Source organism: Hemitrygon akajei, chromosome 32 (assembly GCF_048418815.1).
Source record: "Hemitrygon akajei chromosome 32, sHemAka1.3, whole genome shotgun sequence".
NCBI lineage: Eukaryota > Metazoa > Chordata > Chondrichthyes > Myliobatiformes > Dasyatidae > Hemitrygon > Hemitrygon akajei.
In genome coordinates this window covers 1,679,571-1,704,989 of record NC_133155.1, presented here as the reverse complement: position 1 = coordinate 1,704,989, position 25,419 = coordinate 1,679,571, and the positions used below count along the sequence as shown (strand labels likewise).

Here is a 25,419-nt window from a genome sequence, read left to right as displayed (position 1 = left end):
TCTGTGAAGTAACTTCCAGTTAAGATGGCACTACCGAACATGTGTGACAGCTTCTGGAGGTCAAAAAGATGAGAAATCCAACTAAAAACAAACCTAAAAGTACCTTTCCTGTGGTAAGTTGTGATAAATTATTGTGCAGATAGCAAAGGGACAATCATTGGTGAGGCGATTTCATGGGATGTGCCTAGTTTATGAAGTGTTGCAGAACCGTTGCAGGTGGAGTTCCGATGCTTGTTCAAATGGCCCAGGGTGCGAGGCTGGGTCGCTCTGGGCACAGAAGAAGTGGGGTCCAGGGTGGAGAAGATCTAATGCTTGTTCAACTGGCCCAGGTGTGAGGTTCGAATGTTCTAGGTGCTGAGATGATCTAAGGAGCTTGAAAGTGGGTTCAGGCTGGATGACAGAATCTGGGCCCAGAGCGAGTCACTGGGCAGTGTGGTCTAGGCCTGGAGCCTTTTGCTGCAGCTGAATCAGTCCTAGTGTGAGGTACAATTCACTGTTTAGACAATTTAAACGCTGGTTAATACTGGGGGCGAGAGTTGATTTAGATCACGCTCCGCGATCTTCACTTCTCTCTCCAAGGCACCGGAGTCTTCTGCTGTTCCGTCATTGGGTCAATTCAAACACTGGCCCAGATAGACTAAAATGATAGGGTGTCAGATGGGATGAGGGCTGATTTCACTCATTCTCCATGATGGTCACTCCTCTCTCAATGGCGCTACAGCTATAAAGACTGTCCTGGCTGCTGTGCTCCATGCCCACTAATATGATGAGCTAATATGATGAACTAATAAGCAAACACAAGGAAATCTGCAGATGCTGGAAATTCAAGCAACACACACAAAATGCTGGTGGAACGCAGCAGGCCAGGCAACATCTATAAGAAGTACCGTCGACGTTTCGGGCCGAGACCCTTCGTCAGGACTAATAAGTGAGGCTTTGCTCCTACTCCGGACTGCTCCAGTGTCTGAGTTTGAGGACTCAATTTTGGTTTGGAATGATGCTGTTTTTCGCTTCAATTGTTTGCACGATTTTAATCTGTTTTCTTTCTCTTGCACATCGAGTGTTGGTCTTTTATTTTTCTTTAATTGGGTTGTTTCATGTTTCTTGCTTTGTGGCTACCTGTGAGCAAGCAAATCTCAAGGTTGTATAATTAATAGATTCTTTGAAAATTAATGAATCTTGAAAGCATTTGGGATGCTCATCTCATGTTTTCATTTTAATATAAAGCTGTTGGCCTTTATAGAAAAAAATGTGCAACCTGAAAGTGTCAAAATTCAATGTTGGAATAATGGGCTCAGAAATTTTCAGAATAGAAGCTGCCATGAAGCCATTTTTGCCTGTGCTCTTTCTTTCAAACAACATTCACTTGAACTGAGTGTTGGTGAAACTAAAATCTGTCATTCCTTCAGACGGAGGATTACAGATTCAACCTGTAAAGAATTTCTAATCTGCCCGAGGCCTTTGCATCATCTGCACTGGTAGAAACAGATTCTGCCGACTAAAGCCACTCAACACTTCAAACATCTCTTAGATTTCCCCCTTTGCTCTAATGAAAGACAAGAGAAAGAATCTGCAGATGCTGGAAATCCAAGCACAGAATGCTGGAGGAACTCAGCAGGCCAGGCAGCATCTATGGAAAAGAGTACAGTTGGCATTTTGGGCTAAGGCTCTTCAGATGGCACATCTCAGCTGAAAATGTTGACTGTACTCTTTTCTATAGATGCTGCCTGGCCTGCTGAGTTCCTCCAGCATTTTGTGTGTGTCATTTACACACAAAACACTCTGCTGTCATCCAGTCCACATACTGTAGATACTCTGTGTAAATAACCTGGTCACTGATCAACCCATCAATTTTTCATCTTTTGTTGCTGCTGTATCACATATTTATGTGACTGCCTATTTTATTATAATAGTGCCAATAACATTATACCGTCTTACATAAACGTGCACTTTGCATTTTACGTCAACCTGTTAATCTTCAGGTCATGATTTGTGCTAATATTATACTGTGACTATACTTGCTGGATCATAACCCTATGTGCTGTGTGTGAATAAACTGTATGTACTGTGTTTTGCACTTTGGCCCCAGAGGAATGATGTTTTGTTGAGCTGTTTAAATGTGTATGGTTGAATGGCAATAAACTTGAACTCAAGCCCCAGTGGTTCTCATGATAACAAGTAAGGTTAAGAAATCTAACAGAAGTGCTCAGTGCTGAGGAGCTTTGAAGAAGAGAGATTTTAGGTACCGTGTAAAACACCTTCCACCTACTTCAATGAACCTCACCATAATTTATTAATCCATCCACTTTCATATCTGTATCTGGATTGGCCTGAATCAGATCAATGTCAACCATACCAAATTCCATATTTTAACCAGCCCCTGAAAGCCACTTCTCCCAGAACTAAGCTGACACTTCAACAGAAGAAAATATCACACTAAAGCATTGGCTTTAGCTTATTTGATTTGGGTTATTGGCTGATTCGTAGTAATCATCCTGACTGAAAGTTTGAAGTGTGAAAGCACGAGCATACTTGTTAAAGGAACTGCAACTATGGTTGTCACCAGGTGTAGATAGTTACAAACTGTACATACTTTGTGTTTTACTCACATATAGAATTCATTCATATGTTGCGTTTCATTTACTGCCCTCAGCTTATCTGATGTCACTGACGAATGTATAGCAGTGTTGGTGCGAGAAAGTTTACAAATCTTGGCCCATATACCTGCCCAACTCTAATGAGCTGGGTACTTTTTGCAGATTAGGAAATGTCCTCAAGTCAAACACTATTTTAATTAAATAGATCCTGGTGACAACACCACATCAAGATATTCCTCAAAGGGTTTAATAGGAAGAAGGGATCCAGCTTCATGATTTGATTAAATCTCTGATCACTCTGCACACATCATACTTGCCTTGTTCAGGAATCTCTTTCAACACTCCCTTCTTAACCAGTTCAGCTCTGCTCTGTCTCACAGACAATTTCCTGTCCAAAACTGCAATTATAAAAACATTACTGTCAACAGGCTATCAAATAAATGCTTTTCCAGAAGTTTCCTCATGAAACACAGATTATTGCTCCAGTTCACAAACAGAAGAATGACGTCAAAAATTAACGGATTTCTACTTAAGTTATACAGTACAGTGCAAGTCCTAGGCGCACGCATATATATCTAGGGTGCCCAAGACTTTTGCACAGTACTGTAGTAATTTTATGTATTGCACTGTACTGCTGCTGGAAAAAAACTTCATGACATGTCAGAGATGACAAACTTGATTCTGATAATGGGTCTTTATTGTGGACTGAGAGTGGGAATTGAGCAGGGAGAGGGGAATCATGGTTGGGAAAAGAGGAAGGGAGACGGGAGGGAGCAAGAAGCAACAGAGACATTCTGTAATGATCAATCCACCAATTGTTTGGAATAAAATGACTTTGTCTGGTGGTCTCAGGGCTGGGTGCATCTTCACCTGCATCAACCCAACCCTGGCACTCCTCTCTGCCACCTGTCCCACACACCTCCCATGTCACTCCATCATCTCATTTCCAACATCCCTTGCTCCTGCCAGATTTATAAATTCTCTCTCCACTTCACATTGACAGATACAAGATTGTGCAAAAGTCATAGGCACCCTAGCCATACATGTGTGCCTGTGACTTTTGCACAGTATTGTAGGTCATGGAACATCCTACCAGAAAATACTATGGAAACTTAGTCCACCACACGCTGAAGCATCATCGAAACATAAATACAGTAGATTCCTGTTAAATGAGCCATTGGTTAATCGGGCAGCACTTCTTTGGGACAACTCTTAAAGAACAAAAACTGAGAAAATAGCTGTGATTCCCTTCATTTATTTGGGACTCTATGTCACTTAACTGGGATAGGAGACTGTTACTGAACAGTTTCTAAGTAGCACCAGTTGCATGCACTTGTTTGGCCATTAGACATTACGTTGTGCTTACAGTGAACTGTTTTTAATAGTGTCAGTTGTATGTGTTTGCGTTCCAAAAGCCATGATTTTTGGCATTAATAGTTGGTGAGAAATAAGCAGGAAGACAACTCAGAACCATTCTGTTCACTGTGGTTTCAAGCATTTGGCCTAGAGTTCTCAGAAAAAGGCTGGGAGAGAAAATGAAATTATTTTAGTACTTCAACAAGTTAGGATCTATTAAGAATTTGAAGGTATCAACAATCATCTTGAATGTTACAATGAAAATGAAGATTAGGAGGATGCAATCATTGAAAGCATTGTATGAAGGGAGTCCATTATCTGCACTAGGTGTCTGTGTTGACTTTATTCATTTAGTCAATCAAAAGAACACAGCAGTGTACACTGGATAAATTCCTCTGTTGATAAATATTAGGAACTAATGCAGTTTTATAGTGCTGTAGCAGTACTGGTAACACCTTAATTTATTCTGTATTTCATTTAAATACATAATTTGTTACTCAGTTAAATGGTAGTTTGTCTTTTTAATACCTTTTTACCCATTTCTCTGAAACTTCAACTAATTAGACCAAGATGCTTAATTGGACCAAAATGTACTGGCCCCGATGTGTCACAATTAACTGGAATCCATTGTGTTCATCAGGAAGTACTAGCAAAGGATTAAGTGGACTGGTTTTTCACTGAGTTAATACATGCATAACGGGTCAATGGATCCTTGACATAATGAAATCCTTTCAATCTACCTTACCAAGGAGCTCTGCTTATCCTTAATAGTGCAAGGCACCCATACTGATGGGTTATTGTTCATAAAACTGTCAGAGCTTCAACGTTCAATGCAAGTTTATTATCAAAGTACGTATACATCACCATATGCAACCTTTGTTGTGTATTAATATTTTAGTAATATTTGAGTAATATTGTAAATATATTGATTAACCAGTTTGGTTTATGTAAGTAATTCATTATCAGTTATCTGTAAAAGTAAGTGAATCGCATACATCACGACACTACCATGTGACATGCACATGCCTCGCCTTAAGTAAAAGTAGCACACAACTTAGCTACAAACTCTTGTTTTCCTTTCAATTAGTTTTTATGTTTTGAAGTTACAAAACATAACCTTGAGATTCATTTTTTGGGCAGGCATTTACAGAAATATAATATAATCTAAGTAAAGCAAACAGTACACAAAGACTGACAAACAACCAATATGCAAAAGACAACAAAACTGAGAACAAAAAACCCCACTGAGAATGATTTTAAAAGCCCTTAAAAGTGAGTCAGTAAGTCGCAGAATCTGTTCAGTTGTGGTGAGTAAATGTATCCACGACACTTTTGGAACCTGATAGTTTTGGGTAATAACTGTTCCTGAACTTAGTGGTGTGAGACTCTGAACATCCTCTACATAGCACCATCCAGAGACAGAGAAGCAGTTTCAGCAACAGGTTACTATCGATGCAATGCTCCTCAGACAGGATGAAGAGGTCAATACTCCCCAATGCCATTAGGCTTTACAATTCTACCGCCAGGACTTAAGAACTTTTTAAAAGCTATTATTAATGCTTTTTGAGATAGTGATTTAGATGCATATCATATTTTTTACTGAGTTAAGTATTGTATGTAACTAGTTTTGCTACAACAAGTGTATGGGACTTTGGAAAAAAGTTGAATTTCCCCATGGGGATGAATAAAGTATCTATCTATCTATCTCCTGTACCTCTGTACATCCTGTTTGTAGATAGTAGTGAGCAGAGAGCATAAACTCAGTTGTGGTGATGGGCGCTGCTTTCTTGCAGTAGTGCTTCAGTTAATGTACTTAGTGGTGCAGAGGGCTTTACCTGTATGTGATGGAATGGGCTATATCCACCACTTTTGCATTTTGCCACACAGGAATAAATTTCCTATAAAGAAGTGCTTCAGCTAAAGCACTTCAAATGCTGATGGAGGCAGTCACTGACTGGAAACTGCACCATTCACTTTCTGCTCACAATGGAATAGCTTTTAAAGAGCTGACATACACAATGAGTTATGATCTGTAGGTCATAAACATCTTACAACAATAGAGTGCTCTCTTTTTTCCTTTCCTACTTTCAAGTGTGTTTTGGTTGAAGCCTAGCTTCAGCTTTTACAGTGTGAGAATATTTTACTTTCAATTGCACATATTGTATCACAAACACTTGTCTAATAGTTGGTACAAACACTTCTTAGATGGACCACCAAATTAAATTAAGCAGTCTTTTTTCCAGTGAGCATGAGCCTGCATTATTTACCATATATTCAGAAAATTTCATCTTCACCTTTTTTTGAGGTGTATTCAAAATGTAATTGTTTTAGTTAAAAAGGGAGATTTACCATGTCAAATTAGTAACTAGCCAATTCAAATCAGCCCTTAATTGCCTATTGTGAATTGACAATAGATTAATTGGGAGCTTTTTAAAAAATATGTAATGCGATTTTGATTTGCAACTTGAACAGCTGCATTAATGGCTTATCTGGTGAAATAAGAACATAAAACCATTTACATTAACAAATGGCCTTCCTTTCACCATATATTATTGGGAATTGTGGATTAGTGAGCGGGATCATGCTGTTCCAGGAACAGCTCTAATGGAAAGCTGTAAAACATTCTGTAGTACTGAACCACTCAGAATTCTGGTAGCTCAACTCTGACCAGGTGACACAACTAATTTCTCAGCCCCTTGGGGACAAGAATACAGAAGGCAATAAAGATAAAAAAAAAAACATTGCCATTGCTAATCAGAAATCCTTGAATTTCACTGAGGTCAATTTCAGCCATTTGACCTTGTGATGCAGGCCGTCTCACATCATTTGGAAATGCACATGCAGAACAGTCACTTGTATGATGTGCCTGGGACATCTGATCACTCAGGCAAACAACAGTTCATAACAATTTACTTACTTAGAGATACAGTGTAGAATACACCCTTCCAGCCCTTCAACCCACGCAACTCCGATTTAACCCTAACCTGATTATCACGGGACAATTTACAATGACCAATTAACCTACGCAGTATGACTTTGGGATTGTGGAACAAATCCTGAACACCCAAGGAAAACGCAAGCATGGGGAGGACATACAAGAACCCCTTAAAGAGAATGCCCTCTGTTGTGGCAACACCTGAGGTGAAGCACTCCCAGGTATGATGTTGTCATTAGATGCAAGATATTTCACTGATTTTACTAGGATTGAGGAGCTTTGATCAAGGGGAGCCTCATCTTACCACCCACATTAAAAGGTTTGTTTTAAATTCCAACATCTTCATAACACACGTTCTGAACAGCAACAATGAAATTATTTCAATGGAAGTGGTACATCAACATTTCTGGGGTGAAAAAGCATTATACCTCATCCCAATATTATCTATTCAAACCTCCTAGATGACAGACCTGTATACCCATAAATCAAACACTCCGCATTCAGTTACGGGAAGGAGGAATATGTAATGTGCAAACACCCACAAAAGGCAAACCAAAATCACTGAGTTTAGTAGAAGACAAGGAAACAAGAAACAAGAAGACAAGGAAGTGGGTTAAACCAAGTTAAATAGTTTATCTTGTGTGCAGATAATACTAAGATAGGTGGTGTTGTGGATAATGAAGTAGGTTTTCAAAGCTTGCAGAGAGATTTAGGCCAGTTAGAAGAGTGGGCTGAAAGATGGCAGATGGAGTTTAATGCTGATAAGTGTGAAGTGCTACATTTTGGTAGGACTAAACAAAATAGGACATACATGGTAAATGGTAGGGCATTGAGGAATGCAGTAGAACAGAGTGATCTAGGAATAATGGTGCATAGTTCCCTGAAGGTGGAATCTCATGTGGATAAGGTGGTGAAGAAAGCTTTTGGTATGCTGGCCTTTATAAATCAGAGCATTGAGTATAGGAGTTGGGATGTAATGTTAAAATTGTACAAGGCATTGGTGAGGCCAAATTTGGAGTATTGTGTACAGTTCTGCTCACTGAATTATAGGAAAGATGTCAACAAAATAGAGAGAGTACAGAGGAGATTTACTAGAATGTTACCTGGGTTTCAGCACCTAAGTTACAGGGAAAGGTTGAACAAGTTAGGTCTTTATTCTTTGGAGCGTAGAAAGTTGAGGGGGAACTTGATAGAGGTATTTAAAATTATAAGGGGGATAGATAGAGTTGACGTGGATAGGCTTTTTCCATTGAGAGTAAGAGAGATTCAAACAAGAGGACATGAGTTGAGAGTTAAGGGGCAGAAGTTTAGGGGTAACACGAGGGGTAACTTTACTCAGAGAGTGGTAGCTGTGTGGAACGAGCTTCCAGTAGAAATGGTAGAGGCAGGTTCGATTTTGTCATTTAAAAAAAAATTGGATAGGTATATGGACAGGAAAGGAATGGAGGGTTATGGGCTGAGTGCAGGTAAGTGGGACTAGGTGAGAGTAAGCATTCGGCACAGACTAGAAGGGCCGAAATGGCCTATTTCCGTGCTGTAATTGTTATATTATATCTTCTAAGTAAATTATTATCTTCAATCTCTAATTTTGTTTGTTCAATTGTGGTGCTAAGTATAACTAGTAAAACTAAATACAACTATATTTCACTTCAGCAGTTACCCCTTTGATTTCAATTAAGTGTTAATTGTATTTTATACACACTTTCCATCTCCAGCTCCAATAGAAAACGTTGATCCAAAAGACAATTAAATTTCAAGTTTGGGATGTACAAAAGGTACAGACAGTGTTTAATCTCAATATTCAGCATGAAGGATAAATCTATTCTGAACTGCAGAAATCTTGAAACCAAGAGGCAATGTTTTGGTGAATTCTGCAGGACTACATTATTGGAACAAGACGTGGCAAGGACAATTCCCATTCTCCCCACTGGAGTTAAGGAGAGAAGAGCCAGGCATTCCTATTTATATTTAGTGCCATTTGGAAATCAGTTAAGATCTGACTGTGATGCATTATAAGCCAGCAACAACCTTCAAGATGAGAGGCAAAGAGGGAAACAATTTTTCAGTTTTGATATTCATTAGGGATGGAGTGTGCAAGAAACAAATGAGGATAATGTTTCTTTGGGGTTGTAATGTAACATGATAGATTCAATCCTCCCTGCTACCATATAACAGCAGACTCTGGCACTTGGAAACAAGCAAAGTACAAGGCCCTCCCTAGGAGAAATGCTGATATAGAAAGATCAAAAGCAACAGCAATCCGCTTCACTGGCATGCACTCCTTAACCTTAAGCAACTACTCCTTATTCTACCGGAATACTCTGGAGCAATGTACATCTTGAGATGAAAGGAAAAGGTAGTGTTTGCTAGGGCTGCTTTTACAACATCTCATACCTGCAATCTCTAACACCCAAAAGGATATGGACATTATGTCTTAAAGATGACCAAATTCTAACATCACCTGGAAAATTATCATTATTCTCGTAACATGATTTAGTTCAAATCTTGAATTTTTCATGTAAGTGTGGTTTCATTAGATGATCTACCATTAAGTTCCCAACAGCAATTAGGACGGGCCATAAATGCTTACCTTGCTGATGGTGCCCTTATCACTGAATGAGGGCAGTAATACAAGCATTTCAATATTCATCTTTCCCAGCTGACAGTGCTACCTTCTGTCACTACAAGGGATCCTCAGCAGAGGCATGAAACACAAAAGGAATTTTTATAGACAATATCAAAGGAATTCTAGGACTACTGTAAGTTCGTAATTTCCTGAGACAATGAAGCAAACTTTGAGACAACAGAAATGCATAGATAGTCAGAGCAGCAAGAGTGTTTCTACTGCTGAGAGGTCCAAAACTATAGGTCATAGTTTCCCATAGGATAAGGCACTGGGAACTGAGAAGGAGAAAATGGGATAGAGTGGCAAGCCTGTGGAATTCTCTACCAGACGTGGTGGAAACCGAGTTATTAAATACACAACAGGAAGGACGTAGATATCTGGTCATAAAAGACAAATGATATGGGGAAAAGCAAGAATATGGAACTGAAACAGATTCTCAGCCATGAACGTGCTGAGCATGGTCTGCTCCTGTTCCTGTGTTCCCTTAGTCATTTTGAAATGTTTATATTATGCTGAATATTCTTGCTGACAGTTTTAAATGCAATTTAAAGCAACTTCAATAATATTTATAATGGAACTTTGTTTCTTAAAAAAACTAATTTGGTTTTCAATTTTGTTCTGAAAACATGAGCTTAGAGGAAAATGAGAAATAAATACGGATGTCTGGAACATAAAGAACAGACATGAAAGTGCACAACATCCAACCTTCATGCCTCATACAAATTAATACATTATGTATGATATATTACACTCAAATGCATTAATTTCTAATGCATGGGAGGATACAATTACCTTGCTCTTAATCTTTCTATCTCTGCTACTCATTCTGAAGCTCTTATTACAAATGGAACACGGAATCTGTGGATTTCCACAACTCCAGTATTCCCATCTTTCAGAATAAACAGACATTTAAAAGTGGGAAACTACACACCAGATAGCTTAACATACATTGTTGGCAAAATGCTAGATTTTATAAAGAATTATTTTTTTGCTATTCATGTTAAAAACCCAGAGGAGAGGGTAGAGTTAAGTTATTCAAGTTTGCTGATGACATCAAATAAGATGGCAGGGCATAATGTGATGAGAACACCTGGACTCTTATTCAGGATACATAGGTTGAGTGAGTGGGTGAAAATTTGGTAAATGGAGTTCAGTGAGAGAGATCATGCACTTTGCTAGCAGGAATCAAATGTCTAATTGGAGAGAGATTCCATGTAATTGAAGTACGGAGAGATCTAGATGTTCTTCAGCATGTAACACAAAATGCAAGTACAATAGCTAGGAAGCCAAATGGTTTATTGCTCTTTATTGCAAGGAGGAAGGTTGGAATTTAGACAAACTATTACATTCCCCGTGCATTGGCAAGGCTGCACCACGTTATACAAGAAAGAATTTGCTAGCATTGGAGCTGGACCAAAATAAATTAATTGGTCTAATTGCTCATGAGAAGGTTATCCTAACATTGATACTCCATAGAGGGTTATCCTAAAAGGATTATCCTATCACAGATGGCTTAAAATAGTTAAATATGTATTCTTTGGTGTTTATAAGGGATAATTTTACTGAAACATCAAAGATGCCAAGGAAACATGACAACATAGATGTTGAGATGTTTCGTCAGCAGGAGTCCTGATGAAGGGATCCTGGTTACGAGATAAGGTGCTGTTGTTTCAAACTGAGGTGTGTAAGAATTTCTTTTTTACCAAGAGTAGTAAATCTTTTGTATTTTCTATCCTGGAGATAAAATAGGGAAGGTATTTAAAAACAAGGTAGGTAACTTTTTGAAAGATTCTAGAATTGAGAGTGGTGAAGAAAGTTAGAGAACACAGCAAGGCCTGATGCAGATTAGCCAGGGTCATACTCAGTTATGAGGCAGGCTTCAGTAGCCGGAGCCTGCTCCTGCTTTCTTGTGCGACTTCAACTAACCATAACTACTCAAAATCTCATCTTTTCTAACCATTACAAAACTTGCTGCATTGTAGACCTTGCATGCAATTGTTAGAATATTAATTCGGGTTCTCTTAGTTGAATGTTCATTTTAGTGTTATACCAGTGAATTAAATACAAAATTGGAGCTTTCGACCCCAATATGGGACTGAGAAAGACTTCAAATCAGGATCTCATCTGCTTTTCATATCAACAGGCTCTTGAGGGGCTACTTTGAAACAATGGAGTTCTCCCCATCTCTCAACAGTTATACCAACTGTTGAGTGCTTGTTTTGCTTCATCCAGAACTACAGCTAGGTCATCCCAGAGCACAATGGGTTCAGTTTTTATAGATGATTATTAAATTCATTTGTCCATGAGTCAAAAAGTACAAAAATATTCAAAATGTTAATCATATCTTCACAGTATTGTAATCAATGGCATCAAAGAAAGACAAGACTGATAAGAACAATTACAATGGAATTCAGTTAATTGGGCTATCAGTTAATTGGAGCAGCCACTTATTTGGGACAACTCTGAAAGAACAAAAACTGAGAAAATAGCTGAGATTTCCTTCATTTACTTGGGACATATTGCTTAATTGAGACTGCTGCCAAACAGTTTCTAACTAGCACCAGTAGCATCAACTTCGTGTGGCCATTAGACAGTATACCACACTTAGAGTGAATAGTGTTAGCTGCATGTGTTTGTGTTCAAAAAGCAGTGATTTTTATCATTGATAGTTGTAGAGAAATAAGCAGTAAAATAATTATGAATGATTTTGCTCAATGTGGTTTCAAGCATTCAGACTTAAAGATGTCAGAAACAGCCAGGAGTGAAAATGAAACCATGTCACTTTTCACCAAGTTAGGAACAATGAAGAATTTGAAGGTATTGACAATCATCTTGAATGTTACCTTTGATCTCCACCACTCAGCCCTGACCTGTGGCTCAAAGTTGTTGTTTGCACGTGACAGCAGCCACATCAAGTACACCGCATCAACAGGCGGGCTAAAACAGGTGAGGCTAGCCAGTAGGCCTCATACCCTACTGAGATAGGGACATGCCTGTACCAGCACGTGAAATCAGCTCCAAAGGACTAGCAGATGAGATCTACGCGAGACCCAACAGCCATGAAGTCTGTCCTGCAACACTCCATGGAGAAAGGAGGGCATGATGAGGCACAGAAGCAGTCATTGTCATCCACTCAACCAGGGAAGAACCCAGTTTACAACAACTACTTGTCTCACTGGTCCCAGATTTCTGAGGGCAAGAGAGTGTAACTGGCCCAGTGCAATGACTTTTCCACTTTAAAATCTCTCCTGCATAGGTTTCCTGAAATTGTCAGATACGACAGACAACCATCAGTAGTTTTTCCTTTTTCAAACCTTTCTAACTATTTCTATGAAACTTGGCTAATTGGAGCAGCTGCTTAAGTTGGCCAAATTGCACTGGTCCCAATGTGTCCCAATTAACCGGAATCCACTGTAAAGTAGTGAGAAACTACTTCTGCTGTTTGTGTAAATGATTACATACAGTACTTAACAAAAATCTTAGGCACAGGTAAAAAAATTCTGATTTCAAAAATAATGAAAAGTTTCTAAATATCAAAAGATTTGCTATTAAGAGCAATAAAAAGTATAAAACTAAATCAAATCAATATTTGGAGTGATGACCCTTTGCCTTTAAATCTGTACTAATTCTCTTTGGTGCACTACTGTGCAGTTTTATAAGAAAACTGGCAGTAGGTTGTGACGCTGTGCTTCACTGTTGACTGCAGACACTCATCCAAGTAGCACTCTCCGCTCTTCTACAGACAAACTGCATCCTTCTTGAGCCAAAAATTTCAATCTTTGGCTTGTTAGTCCAGAGTACTTGTTGCCATTGTTCAGCACCCCAGTCCTTGTGTTTTAGTGTGTCGGTGAGTCTCTTGGCTTTGTTTCTACTTCAGAGGAATTACTTTTTGGTAGCAACTCTTCCATGAAGACCACTTCTGACAAAACTTCTCTGGACTGCTGAGGGGGATACTTGGGTTTCAGTGGTTTGAGAGTTCAAAGCTGATAGCAGTGCTGGACTTCTTTGATGTCAAAAGGAAGACAGTTTGATGTATCCCTTGTCTGCTGCACTCAGTTTCCATGGCTGACCACTGCATTTCCAGTCCTCCTGTTTCCTTGTGCTTCTTCAGAAGAGCTTGGAAAGCACATCTTGAATCTCCTGTCTGCCATGAAATTTCTGCTTGAGAAAGACATGCTGATGCAGGATGACCACCTTGTGGCTTATTGCTATGCTAATTCTTGCCTTGCTGTAAAAATTGATTATTTGAAGTTTGAACAGTCTCACCTTCACCTTTTAGTTTGGCTGTCCTTCACCCAATTTGATTCATTCTACACCTGTTTTGGTTTCAATTAATCAGTTTAGTTTATTCAACTCATTATGTCATTGATCATTAGCACCTGTTTGTTATCTTTGTTTAATCATGCACTGGGCTATCTGATCAAGTTTTTATTTGAAAAGCAGTCTATTACTTAATATGTTCCTTTCTTTAATGAAATATAAAAAATTCTCTGTAACATTTAATTTTTTGGAAGATAAATGTAAATCTAAAATTTGCTCTTTTCTACTGACACACTAATGCAGAAGCCAAAAATTGAACATCAAAACAAAATGATGGATGCCGCCTTTTTGAGGCATCACTCCCTGAAGATGTCCCAGAATCCATGATACCGTCCCAATATATACACACACACATACATATATTAACTAACAGTTTTTATTATATATTGCAATGTACTACTGTCACATAACAACAAATTTCACGACATATGCCAATAATATCAAACCTGATTTATATTTTAAAAAATCTAAGGTGCCTAAGACCTTTGCACAGTACTGTAAGTTGGACTTTTGAATTCATTAACTTTACAGGAGCTCATTCATATGTTGGGGAAGCCTTGAAGTCAAGTGCTCTTCACCCAGTGACAGCTTGTATTTAGTTCCGAGCATTATTCTTTTGACGAGATTCACAGGAATGGTGTCAAAGATGAAGATGTCCAATTACAGGAATAAAGTGGCAAGTTGGGATCGTTCTACCTGGAGTTGAGAAGATTAAGAGGTAATCCAATGTAGTTGAAAATTACAAATACTTTAGTTTTAATAGAGTACAGAAAGAAAACTGTTTCAAGCAGCAGGCATACTAGGACAGCAGATTTAATACACCTAGCAGCATGACCAGAACTCAAAAGAGGCAGAGTTTTTCTTTGTAGAGTGTTGCTTTCCATTGGATTGCATAGAACTATACGGCAGAGAAAGCAGACAATTGTTACTCTCAATAATGAACAAAATAAAATAATTAAAGGAAACTTAAAGATGACCACATGTACTGAGAGGGGGTGGTGTTAGTCGAAAAGTCTAATGAAACTAAAGAACAGAAATGGCCTCCTCAGTGCATTAACTAATTGTGTTACCTGGAGTGGTCACCTTCACACTCATTATCCACTCTAACTATATTTTATTTCTTTTTATTAAAAGTGCACAGTGGCTGGGATACAATACCACTGGCATCTCCAATACTTTGCAGCTTGCCCTTGTAGCCAGGCACAAGTTAGACAAGGAATGCTGGTGGGTTGCCAAACAAAGAATGGGGCAAACAAACTCAAATGTTGTGGGGTGTTCTTTCATGCAAAGTCCAATAGAGGGCACTGCTGTGAAGATTTCAGTTTCAATCATTTCAAGTCTATACTGCTCTGTGGGAAGGCTGAATGAATGACTTGAAATAATGTAATATCTTTCACATTTTTATACTGTTCTTTCAAATTATGAAAGCATTTTCCACAAGGCTCCCAAATTTCTTACCCGCAGAAGTTTCCTTGAACCTTTCACTACTTTTCTTTTTCCTCCATTTCCAAGGTTTGAAGATTTTTCCAAATCCTGGAAATTTTCCCTTCCTCCGTGCTGTGGGCGTATTTGAACCAGAGACGTCATTCCCTGAGCCCACTGGTGGATGCTGCTCCTCTTCCTCAGCTGTAAATATGCATTGGAGGAGAAAAATCATACAGTTAAATTCAGGTGGTGGGGAAGAGAATTAAATTGCCAAAGGTTACTTCTCAATGGAGTAAATAGTCTCTGGCAAGTCATTGTCAATCAGTGTCAGCCAGCACAGGAGGTGGTTTTGGAGGATGTATTTCAACTACCAAAGACCTGGTTAACACGGTACCTATTTCTGTCAACAAATCCTCTCTTCCTTCCACTAAGCAAATTTCACCCCTCTTCCTCTATTCCCCACCCTAATCTTTTACCTCTTCTCATCTGCCTATAACTCCCCCCTGGATCTCTTCCTCTTTCTCTTCCTCCTACGGTCCATTCTCCTTTCTTCTCCAGTCCTTGACCTTTCCCACCTGTCATCTTCCAGTTAGCCTCTCTCCACCCCCCCCCCCCCAACCATTTTATTCTGGCATCTTCCCCCTTCCCAGTCCTGACAAAGGGTCGACCTGAAACAACAACTGTTTACTCTTTTCCATAGATGCTGCCTGACCTGCTGAGTTCCTCCAGTGTTTTGTGTGTGTTGCTTTGCATTTCCAGCATCTGCAGACTTTCTTGCGTTTGTGACTGATTCCTCTACTAAGAAATGGGTTTCTAAAGAACAAGGGTAACAGACCCCTCTGGGATACACGTATGAAGATCTTATTAAAAAATGAATAATTTTCCAAAGAAAATACCCTTTTGCAATGTTAATTCATCAATCAAACAATTAAAATAGTTGCTGAGTATTTTAAAATGGTGTCTGGAGATTTCAGCATCAATAAAGGAAGGACAACTTCACCATTATGACCAAAGAGCCAAACTGCGGATTGTAAATTGTTTCTTGTACACACCACCACACTTACATTATTGAGTTTATTTTTCCATTACATGAGAAGCCACAAAAATGAATCGTATTTATCTATTTCTTGCTTGGAAACACCATTTTTCAACCTGCCAAGCACGAAACCACAGGCAAAAATCTGTTGCAGTACTGAACATTACAGCAAAGCTTCTGAAATGCATTGATTCAGACAAGGCAAGAACACATTCTCCTGAACACTTAAGCAGACGACAGACAGCAAGACAGGATTGATTACTCTGAATGTATAACTAAGTGTTTTCAGGGGCATTTTATATTTCATACTGCCCTTACATGATATCTTCATTTCCCTAGCTCTCAGACCATGAGATAATGATAAACTTGTATTTACTTACCCTTTGCTCCAGGTATTAAACTAGTCAGGAACAGTAAATTATGATTGGATTGATGGAAATTCTCTGTTCAAATTTCCTTTATATAAGAAAGTAACTGCCGATCTGCTGTCAGTATTCAGAATTCTGACTTCACATACAGCTCAGGTGTTAAACAGCTCCAAGACCAGATTAATTCTGAATGCTGTCATTAACACCCAAGAAATGTCATTAACTGATTAGGAAATCTATGGCAGATAGTGCTCAAAAAGGGGAAGCGAATATGTTTTAAATTAGAATAACCATCTTTTCAATGGTTAGAACAGTGGTTCTTAATTGTAGGATGATGGAGCCACATTCACAAACACTGACCAGAAGAATCAAATGACTACTGTATGCCCTACATCAACTCCCCCCCAAAAAAACGCACACACAGGAGTAGATCATTGACTTCAGGAAGGGGTGGGCAGTGCAAACACTCCTGTTTACTTCAAAACTGCGAGGCCAGAAGAGTTGAGAGCTTCATGTCCTAGGTTTGATCACCAAATAACCTTTCCAGATCCACGACCAAAAGAGCACATCAGTCTCTCTGCTTCACCAGGAAGCTAAAGTAATTTGGCACTTCCCCTTTGATATTTACCAATTTTTATTTAATCTATAGAAAACACTGTATTCAGAGGCATCATGACTTAGTAATAACAATTGCTCTACCTGAGACCACAAGAAACTGCAGAGCGAAGACCCAACTCAGCGTATCACAGAAACCAGCCTTCCCTCAGTGGATTCTGTCTACACTTCTCACTGCCTTGGTAAAGAAGCCAACATAATCAAAGACCTCATCCACTTCAGGTATAAACAAGAGAAAATCTGCAGATGCTGAAAATCCAAGCAACACACACAAAATGCTGGAGGAACTCAGCAGGCTAGGTAACATCTATGGAAAAGAGTAGTCAACATTTCAGGCTGAAACTCATGGGTTTTGGCCTGAAACATCCACTATGCTCTTTTCCGTAGTTGCTGCCTGGCCAACTGAGTTCCTCCAGCATTTTGTGTGTGTCCACTCCAGATATTCTCCCTTCTCTGCCTCCAACCACGCAGAAGATACGAAAGTCTTAAAGACATATCACCAGGCTCAAAGGCAGCTGTTCTGAGAGTATCGAACAATCCCATGAGTACAAGAGACAAACACTTGACCTTACAACTTATCTCGTTTATGATCTTACACTTTACTTTCTGCCTGCACTGCATTACGTTATTGTACCATCTCAATGTGGCATGTAATGAAATGATTTGAATGGATGGCATACGAAACAATGATTTCCACTGTACATGTGACTGCAGTATGTGACAATTTATACACATATATTCATATACAAAAATTCATATTAAAAATACAGCTTCAGATTAGAACAGTTCCTCTGAAATGCTTACCAAAAAACCAGTGCCATTTAGAAAACCTGTTCCTTGGAAGTATACTGCATTCTAGTTAATGGGGCCATCGGTAATTCGAGGCAACTCATAACAAAAACTAAGTTAGAAAATCACCTGGATTGCCTTTGTTTATTTGGGACACTAGGCCATTTACCGTAGATGTCGGATTATAAGCCGCTACTTTTTCCCCACATTTTGAACAGCTTTGAACACTGCGGCCTTTACTACGGTGCGGCTAATGCATGATTTTTTTTCATGCCGCCAAAAACATTTTGCCTCGTAACAGTAGACCAATAAAATTGATGAGTAGTTCACAGAGGTCCAATGAAATTGTACGATAAATCAAGCGCACTTTCACAATTAAATTATTGTAAATCAGTCATTTGTACTCACCCTCATCAACATGGAAAACACTCGAAGAAAAGCATTGTGCTGCCTTTATGGCAGTTATTTAGTTTATAATATTTTCGCTTAGTAATTCATTTGTTAGTAATTTCTAGTTAAAGTTAGAAGTGTTTTAACTATATTTGTTTTCTGTACTACATCGCGGGATGTTATGACGTCACACCCGGTTTCGCCGCGTCTTGTGGGAAATACCGGTTTGCGATAAACGGGAAGGTGGGGGGCGAGCGGCATTAGATCTGAGCGAGAACGCTACTTTTAAGTTAAAGGCGATCAATAACTTTTCCTGGTAGGCTGCAGTATATATATTTTTTACCAGTCGTTAGGAGATATTGGAATGTTGTTCAGTAAAAAAGTATACGCAACGTATATTTAAAAGTAGCCGCGTTACAGGCACGGTTCGAAAAAAAGCATTTGCAATATGTATTTGTTTATGTTACCATATGGATTTAATTAAAAGTTAAAAAATCCTCACGTGTAATATCTTTCTGTGTAAATATCTCATATTACAACGTGGGACACCTGCGGCCTAAAATCCGGTGCGGCTTGTACAAGTACAAAATTGATTTTTTTTCTAAAATTAGAGCCAGCGGCTTTTAATCAGGTGCGCTCTGTAGTGCGAAATCTACGGTTATTGCAACAGGAGACTGCTGCTGAACAGCTTCTAACTAGCATTAGTCACGGCAATTTGTGGCTGTTAGACGCTACACCGGGCTTACAGTGAACAGTTTTTAAATAGCATCAGCTGTGTGAGCTTGTGTTCAAAGATCAGTGATTTTTTTCCTCAGAGATAGTTGGTGAGAAATAAGCAGTAAAACAATTTAGAACTGTTTTGCTCACTGCAGTTTCAAGCATTCAGGCTTGGAGACGACAGGAGAGAAAATGAAGTTACTCCACTGCTTCAAGTTAGGAACTATAAAGAATTTGAAGGTAAGGACTATCATCTTGAATGTTACAATGAAAATGAAGATTTGGGTAATGCCATCATCTAAAGCACTGTGTGAATGAATGTGTTCATTATCTTCACTTGGGGTCTATGCTGATGTTGTTCATTTACAGTCAATCAAAATATCGTAACAGTGCACAGGTACGCTGGATAAATTCTTCTGTCAATAATTATTAGGAACTAAAACACAGTTTCTAGTACTGAAATAATATTGGTAGTGTTCTATTACATTCTGTATTTCATTTAAATACATAATTTGTTATTTAGTTAAATGGTAGTTTGGCTTCTTAATGCCTTTTTTAACTATTTCCCTGTAACTTCGGCTAATTGAAGCAGCCACTTAATTGGGCCAAAATGTACTGGTCCCGATGTGTCCTAATTAACCAGAATCCACTGTATAGGTTTCCCCTGCAATCCGAAGGTAGAGCATTCCTACGAAACTGTTTGTAATTCAAAATGTCATAAAGCGAAGAAGCAATTACCATTAATTTATATGGGAAAAATTTTTGAGCGTTCCCAGACCCAAAAAAATAACACTAACATATAGTAAAAGCAGGAATGATATGATAATTTTACACCTTACATAAAGAAGAAATACTGTAGGTACAGTGTAGTTTCACTTATCAAACTCAGGAAGGCAGCGAGACAAAATCGATTTGGAGGAAAAAAATCGGCACGTACACGCATGCGCAAACATCTGCCCGCACAAGGCTTCACGGACATTGTAGTCTTTCTCAGGGTAAACACACATATAAAGCAGGCGTCTTTTTTCCGTAAAAGCGAAAATCCTCTTTGGTTAACAAAAACAGGTACTAATGTAAGTCTTTCGTAACAGCAAGTTGTCATAAAGCGAACATTCAAGAAGTGGGGGCCACCTGTATTTAATTATCTAGTGTGAATTGTACAGTTACCTCTCTGAAACATGAGCTCTGTGAGACTGGGTTCTTTACACAGGTTAGCAATTCAAAGTGACTGCTGCTCCGGAAGGTAAAACAATTTCACATGCCTTGGCATTACCATTTTAAGCTTTAATTTTTTTTGAACAGTACAATTAAATCATTGTATATTAAGCAGGTGGATTTACCTCTATTAATGACAAAAATATTGTGCTCCTATCCATTCCTAAAAATGTGTAATTCTGGAGAGTCAGACTTGCAGCAGGTAAACTGGTACTGGGCCCATTGCACTTGTACCATCTATGAAGTACTTGTTTATACTATCCCAGGGGTAAACAGGCCATTCGGCCCACTACACTTGTACCAGGCATCAAGTAGTTGTTTATATTATCCCAGAAGTAAACAGGCCATTCCGATCACCACACTTGTACCGGCCTTAAAGTAGTTGTTTATCCAATCCCAGGGTAAACAAGTGATTCGGCCTGCCACACCTGCCTTCCTATGGAATGTGTGGGTTTTCTCAGTGTGCTCCAGTTTCTTCCCACGGTCCAAAGATTAGTAGATTAATTGGTTATTGTAAATAAATCCTGTGAATAAGCTGGGGTTAAATCTGGGGCCGCTGGGTGGTGTGGTTCAAAGGGCCGGAAGGGCCTGTTTCATGCTGTATCTCAGTAAATGAACAGACCCTGCAATTCCAATTTCCGCTTACAGCCGGAAAGCTCCATCCCAGACAACATGCTGTTGAACCTCATCTGCAGTGCCTTCAATGAGATCACATCCTTTCTGAACTGCACATAACACTTCCACTCCTGATGAAGGGTTTCGGCCTGAGAAGCTGACTGTTCACTCTTTTCCACAGATGCTGCCTGGCCTGCTGAGTTCTCCGGCATTTTGTGTGTGTCGCTTTGGATTTCCAGCATCTGCAAACTTTCTCATGTTTCCAGTTTTGTCCTCATTCTTTCTTGGTTACCCTTTAATGTTTAGATTCATGCTCACAGCTGAGGATATCTAAGTCCAGCTAAGAAATGCATATAACTGCTGGAAGAATTCTGTTTTTTAAACTAGGGTCCTAGTGCAGGAAGTGTACAATTACCATACTCTAGACTGCAGAAGTAAAATTACATGTTTCAGTACAGAGATTAGACTTCTGCATGTTAAAGAGCTGTGGTATGAATATTTTTGGCTTTGAAACTCTAAACTGTCAGCATGCCAAAGATTTAATTGTCTGGATATACTGGTTTAAAAAATGTGCTCTTTTTTCTCAACAGGAATGGAGGTCAATTGTGGAGCTGAAGGGAAGGACAGCAAGTGTGTGAGTGGAAATGGAGAGGGACAGGAAGGAGAAGACAGACCAAGATGAAAGTACATGCAGATTAAAGAAAAATACATGCATCTTAATCACACACCAAGCAAAACCTTACTAAACAAACACAGAAACAGGCTATCTAATGCAAGCTAATGCTTTTATTTCATCCTGACCCACATCAACTCACACATTTTTAGTAAATTACTTTAAATTTTGTTTATTTACCTCCCACAATAGACAATTTTCTAAATCTCTTTGGATCAGGGATTCCCAAACCTTTTATACCGTGGGTCAATACCATTAAACAAGGGGTTCATGGACCCCAGGTTGGGAACCCCTGCTTAGATCACAAAGAAAATTCATATGTTTAAAAAAAATACATAAATGAAGTACTTCCAGAGTAACATGTACAAAATGCTGGAGGAACTCAGCAGGTCAGTCAAAATCTATGAAAATGAATCAACAGTTAGTGCAGAGACACTTCATTCGGACTGCCGAAAATACTTCTAGTTCTATAAATCTTGAAAAATGTATTAAATGCCATGAGCATAGGACCTACAGAGAATGTGCAGAAGCAGAAAAGTTAATTGCTCTTCATACTTCTTCTTAAGCCCATCTCCCCTACTGGAGCATAGGCTACTGAGACTGGCTTGCCGGAGTCTTCTGTCCTGAGCCAACAGAACGTTGATTAGTGCTGTGGCTTCCAATTTCACATGACTTCATATGTCTTCTGGGTGAAGATCCCTTCTTCCCAAGAATGAAGTCTTTGGAGCTTCTGTTGGTGTTTCTATAGCTCTGGATTTTTACAGGATGAGGTTGCTAACTTTCACAGGCTGTCCATGGAGGAGTTCCGCTTTATTCTTCATATATATATATATATATATATATATATAATATATATATAAATCAATCAGTAAAAAGAAGGGATGAAAGGTGTTCAATTTGAATTCCCATCACTTCTGACTCTTCAGGTACCAGTCAGTACTGTTCTGAAGGCTGATTTATACTTGTGCATATGGGCTACGCTGCAGCCTACGCTGTAACCCTGATTTTCACTTCTGCGTTGCTCTATGCCATAGCGAGCATGTGTTGGTGTGCACCAAAACGCTAGTTGGCGGTGGGGTTTCTATGCCACTGTGTTGAGTTTCTTAGTGAGAGACATGAACGAGGAAATGCATTTCAAACATTTTTGCATGTGGGCAGGTAAGATTTGAAAATTTGGTTCATTTATTTCGTGTCGGTGTACACACAGTCTACAGACATGGCAGAGAAGAAGCAACTGGAAATGCGTAGGAGATGCTGCCAAGCGGACCAATCACAGTTGTTGCGGTTTGCGTCGCCATGACACGTGAGTAACTTTTCTGGAGAGGTGCACGTCACCCTACTGTGTAGGGTACTCAATACCTATGGTGTAGATGCGACACACAAGTATAAATCAGCCTTGAGTGTACAGCATTAACATATTGCTCACATTCTGGAGTCGGTCTGATACATTGACCTGTCTCATAATCAAGCACATTCCACCAATGTTGTGGAAAAATCTACCAACCTAAACAGATCCTCAGTTCTTGCAGCAGAACTGAACTATGGCAAATGAACAGGAGATTTATCGGCTGATTCTTTGACATTCTAAGCAACGATTGATAAGTGAGTGAAAATTTGGAAGCAGCATTTCATCACTCAGTTATATCAACACAGGGAACTGCTGAAATTTGTGGTCACAGCTCAGCACATCACAGGAAGCAGCCTCTCTCTTTGGATTTTGTTCACACATCTCACTGTCTCAGTAAAGCAGCCAACATAAAGAAAGATCTCACCCACCCTGGACATGCCGTCTTTTCCCCTTGAATTAGACGAGATACAAAAAACTAAAAGAATGTACCACCAGGCTCAAAAACAGCTTCTACCCCACTGATATCAAACTCTTGAAAGGATCCGTGTGATAAGATGGACTCTCAGCCTCACAATCTACCTCATTAAGATTTTGCATGTTGCCATTTATATGCAATGCACTTTTCTGGGTAGCTTTTACACTTTATTCTGCATTGTTATTGTTTTACCTTGTCCTAGTTCAATGCACTGTGTAATGATTTGATTTGTATGAACAGTATGCAAGACAAGCTTTTCACTCTATCTTGGTATATGTGACAATAACAAGCAATGTGAAATTCAGAAGAGTAGCAGCTCCCATTGCATAGATGCAGGAACTCCCAGTGCAAGCTGAACTCAGTCACCTGTAGTTTTCTTTCTCCTGTAGATGTTGTAATTAAAGGTTCTACAATAATGTGAAAAAGGAAGCTACCCAGTTTCCATGTTGCCGGCTGGATCAGCATTGATGCTATAATACTGTATTAAAAATGATTGTTTGCTTTAAATTCTGAAACCCTTAAACTTCTAAGTGATCCCAGAGTACTGTATGAGGTGCAACTCCTGTGGCTATTTATTGGAGAGACTATGTACCAACTTTGAAACATATCATCTTCTGATGTGCATGTGCAAGTGTATTAGTTCATTGTGTCATGTTGGCTTAGTGGTATAATCTGCTCCCAACTCCTGATTAGCAAATGACCTGCCTCTCCAGTTTATACCCATGTCTCCCAGTGTGACTCGCTAGTGGAAGGAATGCTGCTTTCTGGAAGCATTTGGATTCACACACACAAAATGCTGGAGGCACTCGGCAAGTCTATGGAGAGGACTGGATGACGTCAGGGTGAGCCCCTTCATCAGTACCAGAAAGGGGGAAGAAGCCAGAATAAGGTCCCCACCTTAGGGGGGAAGAAGAGGAAGGAGTACAAGCTGGCTGTGATAGGCAAGATCAGGTGAGGGGGAAGGCAGGTGGGTAGGGCAGGGTAATGAAATAAGAAGCTGGGTGGGGACACTTGGAAAAGGTCAATGGTTGAAAAAGGAATCTGATAGGAGAGTGGGCCATAGGAGAAAGGGAAGGACCTTTGCTCCATCTGCCACAAAAGGTGAGATTTCCCATTGGCCACCCACTTCAATTCGACTTCTGTTTCCAAATTGACAGTCCATGGCCTCCTCTACCGCTATGATAAGGCTGCACTTAAGACTGGAGAAGCAATACTCTTATATTCCGTTTGGGTAGCCTCCAACCTGATGGCAAAAACACTGATTTTTCTAACTTCCAGTAATTCCCCCTCCTCTGCCTGCTTGTTTATTCCATTACCTATTCTGTTTCTCATCTCATCCCTTCTCACCTGCCCATCAACTTCCTCTGGTGTCTCTCCTCCTTCTCTATCTCTCATGGTCAACTATCCTCTTCTAAAATATTCTTCCTTCTTTAGCTCTTCACCTCTTGCACCTATCCCTCCCCCAGCATACTCCTAGAATATTCTGAGACAAGTAAAAGAATTCTACTATTGTCTAGGCAAAGTTATATCATCTGATTTAACCATCCATTTAGTTCTGCGGTTTATTCCATGAACTGTGTTAATAACTAAAACTTATTAAAAACATGAACTACATTAACAGCAATGAATAAGATATGTTTTATAAACACATGCAGTTACTTCATGATAACTTCTGAAAATCTGTGTACACAGCATAAACTTAAACATTCTACCAGGTACCTAGCACTCATCCCCACCATGAACTACCATTTCCCCAAAAGTTTTCAAAACGTACTTTTTACAGAAGGCTAATTGAAAAGTGCCTTCTCTTCTCTCTCTTCAAATGGCATGCACTTCCTTCCAGATTCCTGGAGTTCAGTGACTACTTTTATCTTCCAGGTTTATTGCTCATCCTATGTGCCACATTCAAGGTTTAAAAA

The 25,419-nt window shown here is 39.3% G+C and overlaps 1 protein-coding gene across 13 annotated transcripts in view; it reads right to left on the bottom strand.

Moving 5' to 3' along the window:
- The window catches only part of LOC140719621 (phosphatase and actin regulator 4-like), a 290,097-nt gene that overhangs the window by 32,723 nt on the left and 231,955 nt on the right, over nucleotides 1–25,419 (bottom strand). For 12 of the 13 annotated variants that reach the window (XM_073034347.1, XM_073034342.1, XM_073034343.1 and 9 more), the window contains 2 exons: nucleotides 15,293–15,460; nucleotides 2,915–2,995 (listed from right to left, as the gene is read on the bottom strand). In XM_073034347.1, coding sequence (XP_072890448.1) covers nucleotides 2,915–2,995; nucleotides 15,293–15,460 — 249 coding nt within the window. The remainder of the gene's footprint in view (nucleotides 1–2,914; nucleotides 2,996–15,292; nucleotides 15,461–25,419) is intronic. The other variant, XM_073034351.1, reaches the window with a different exon arrangement.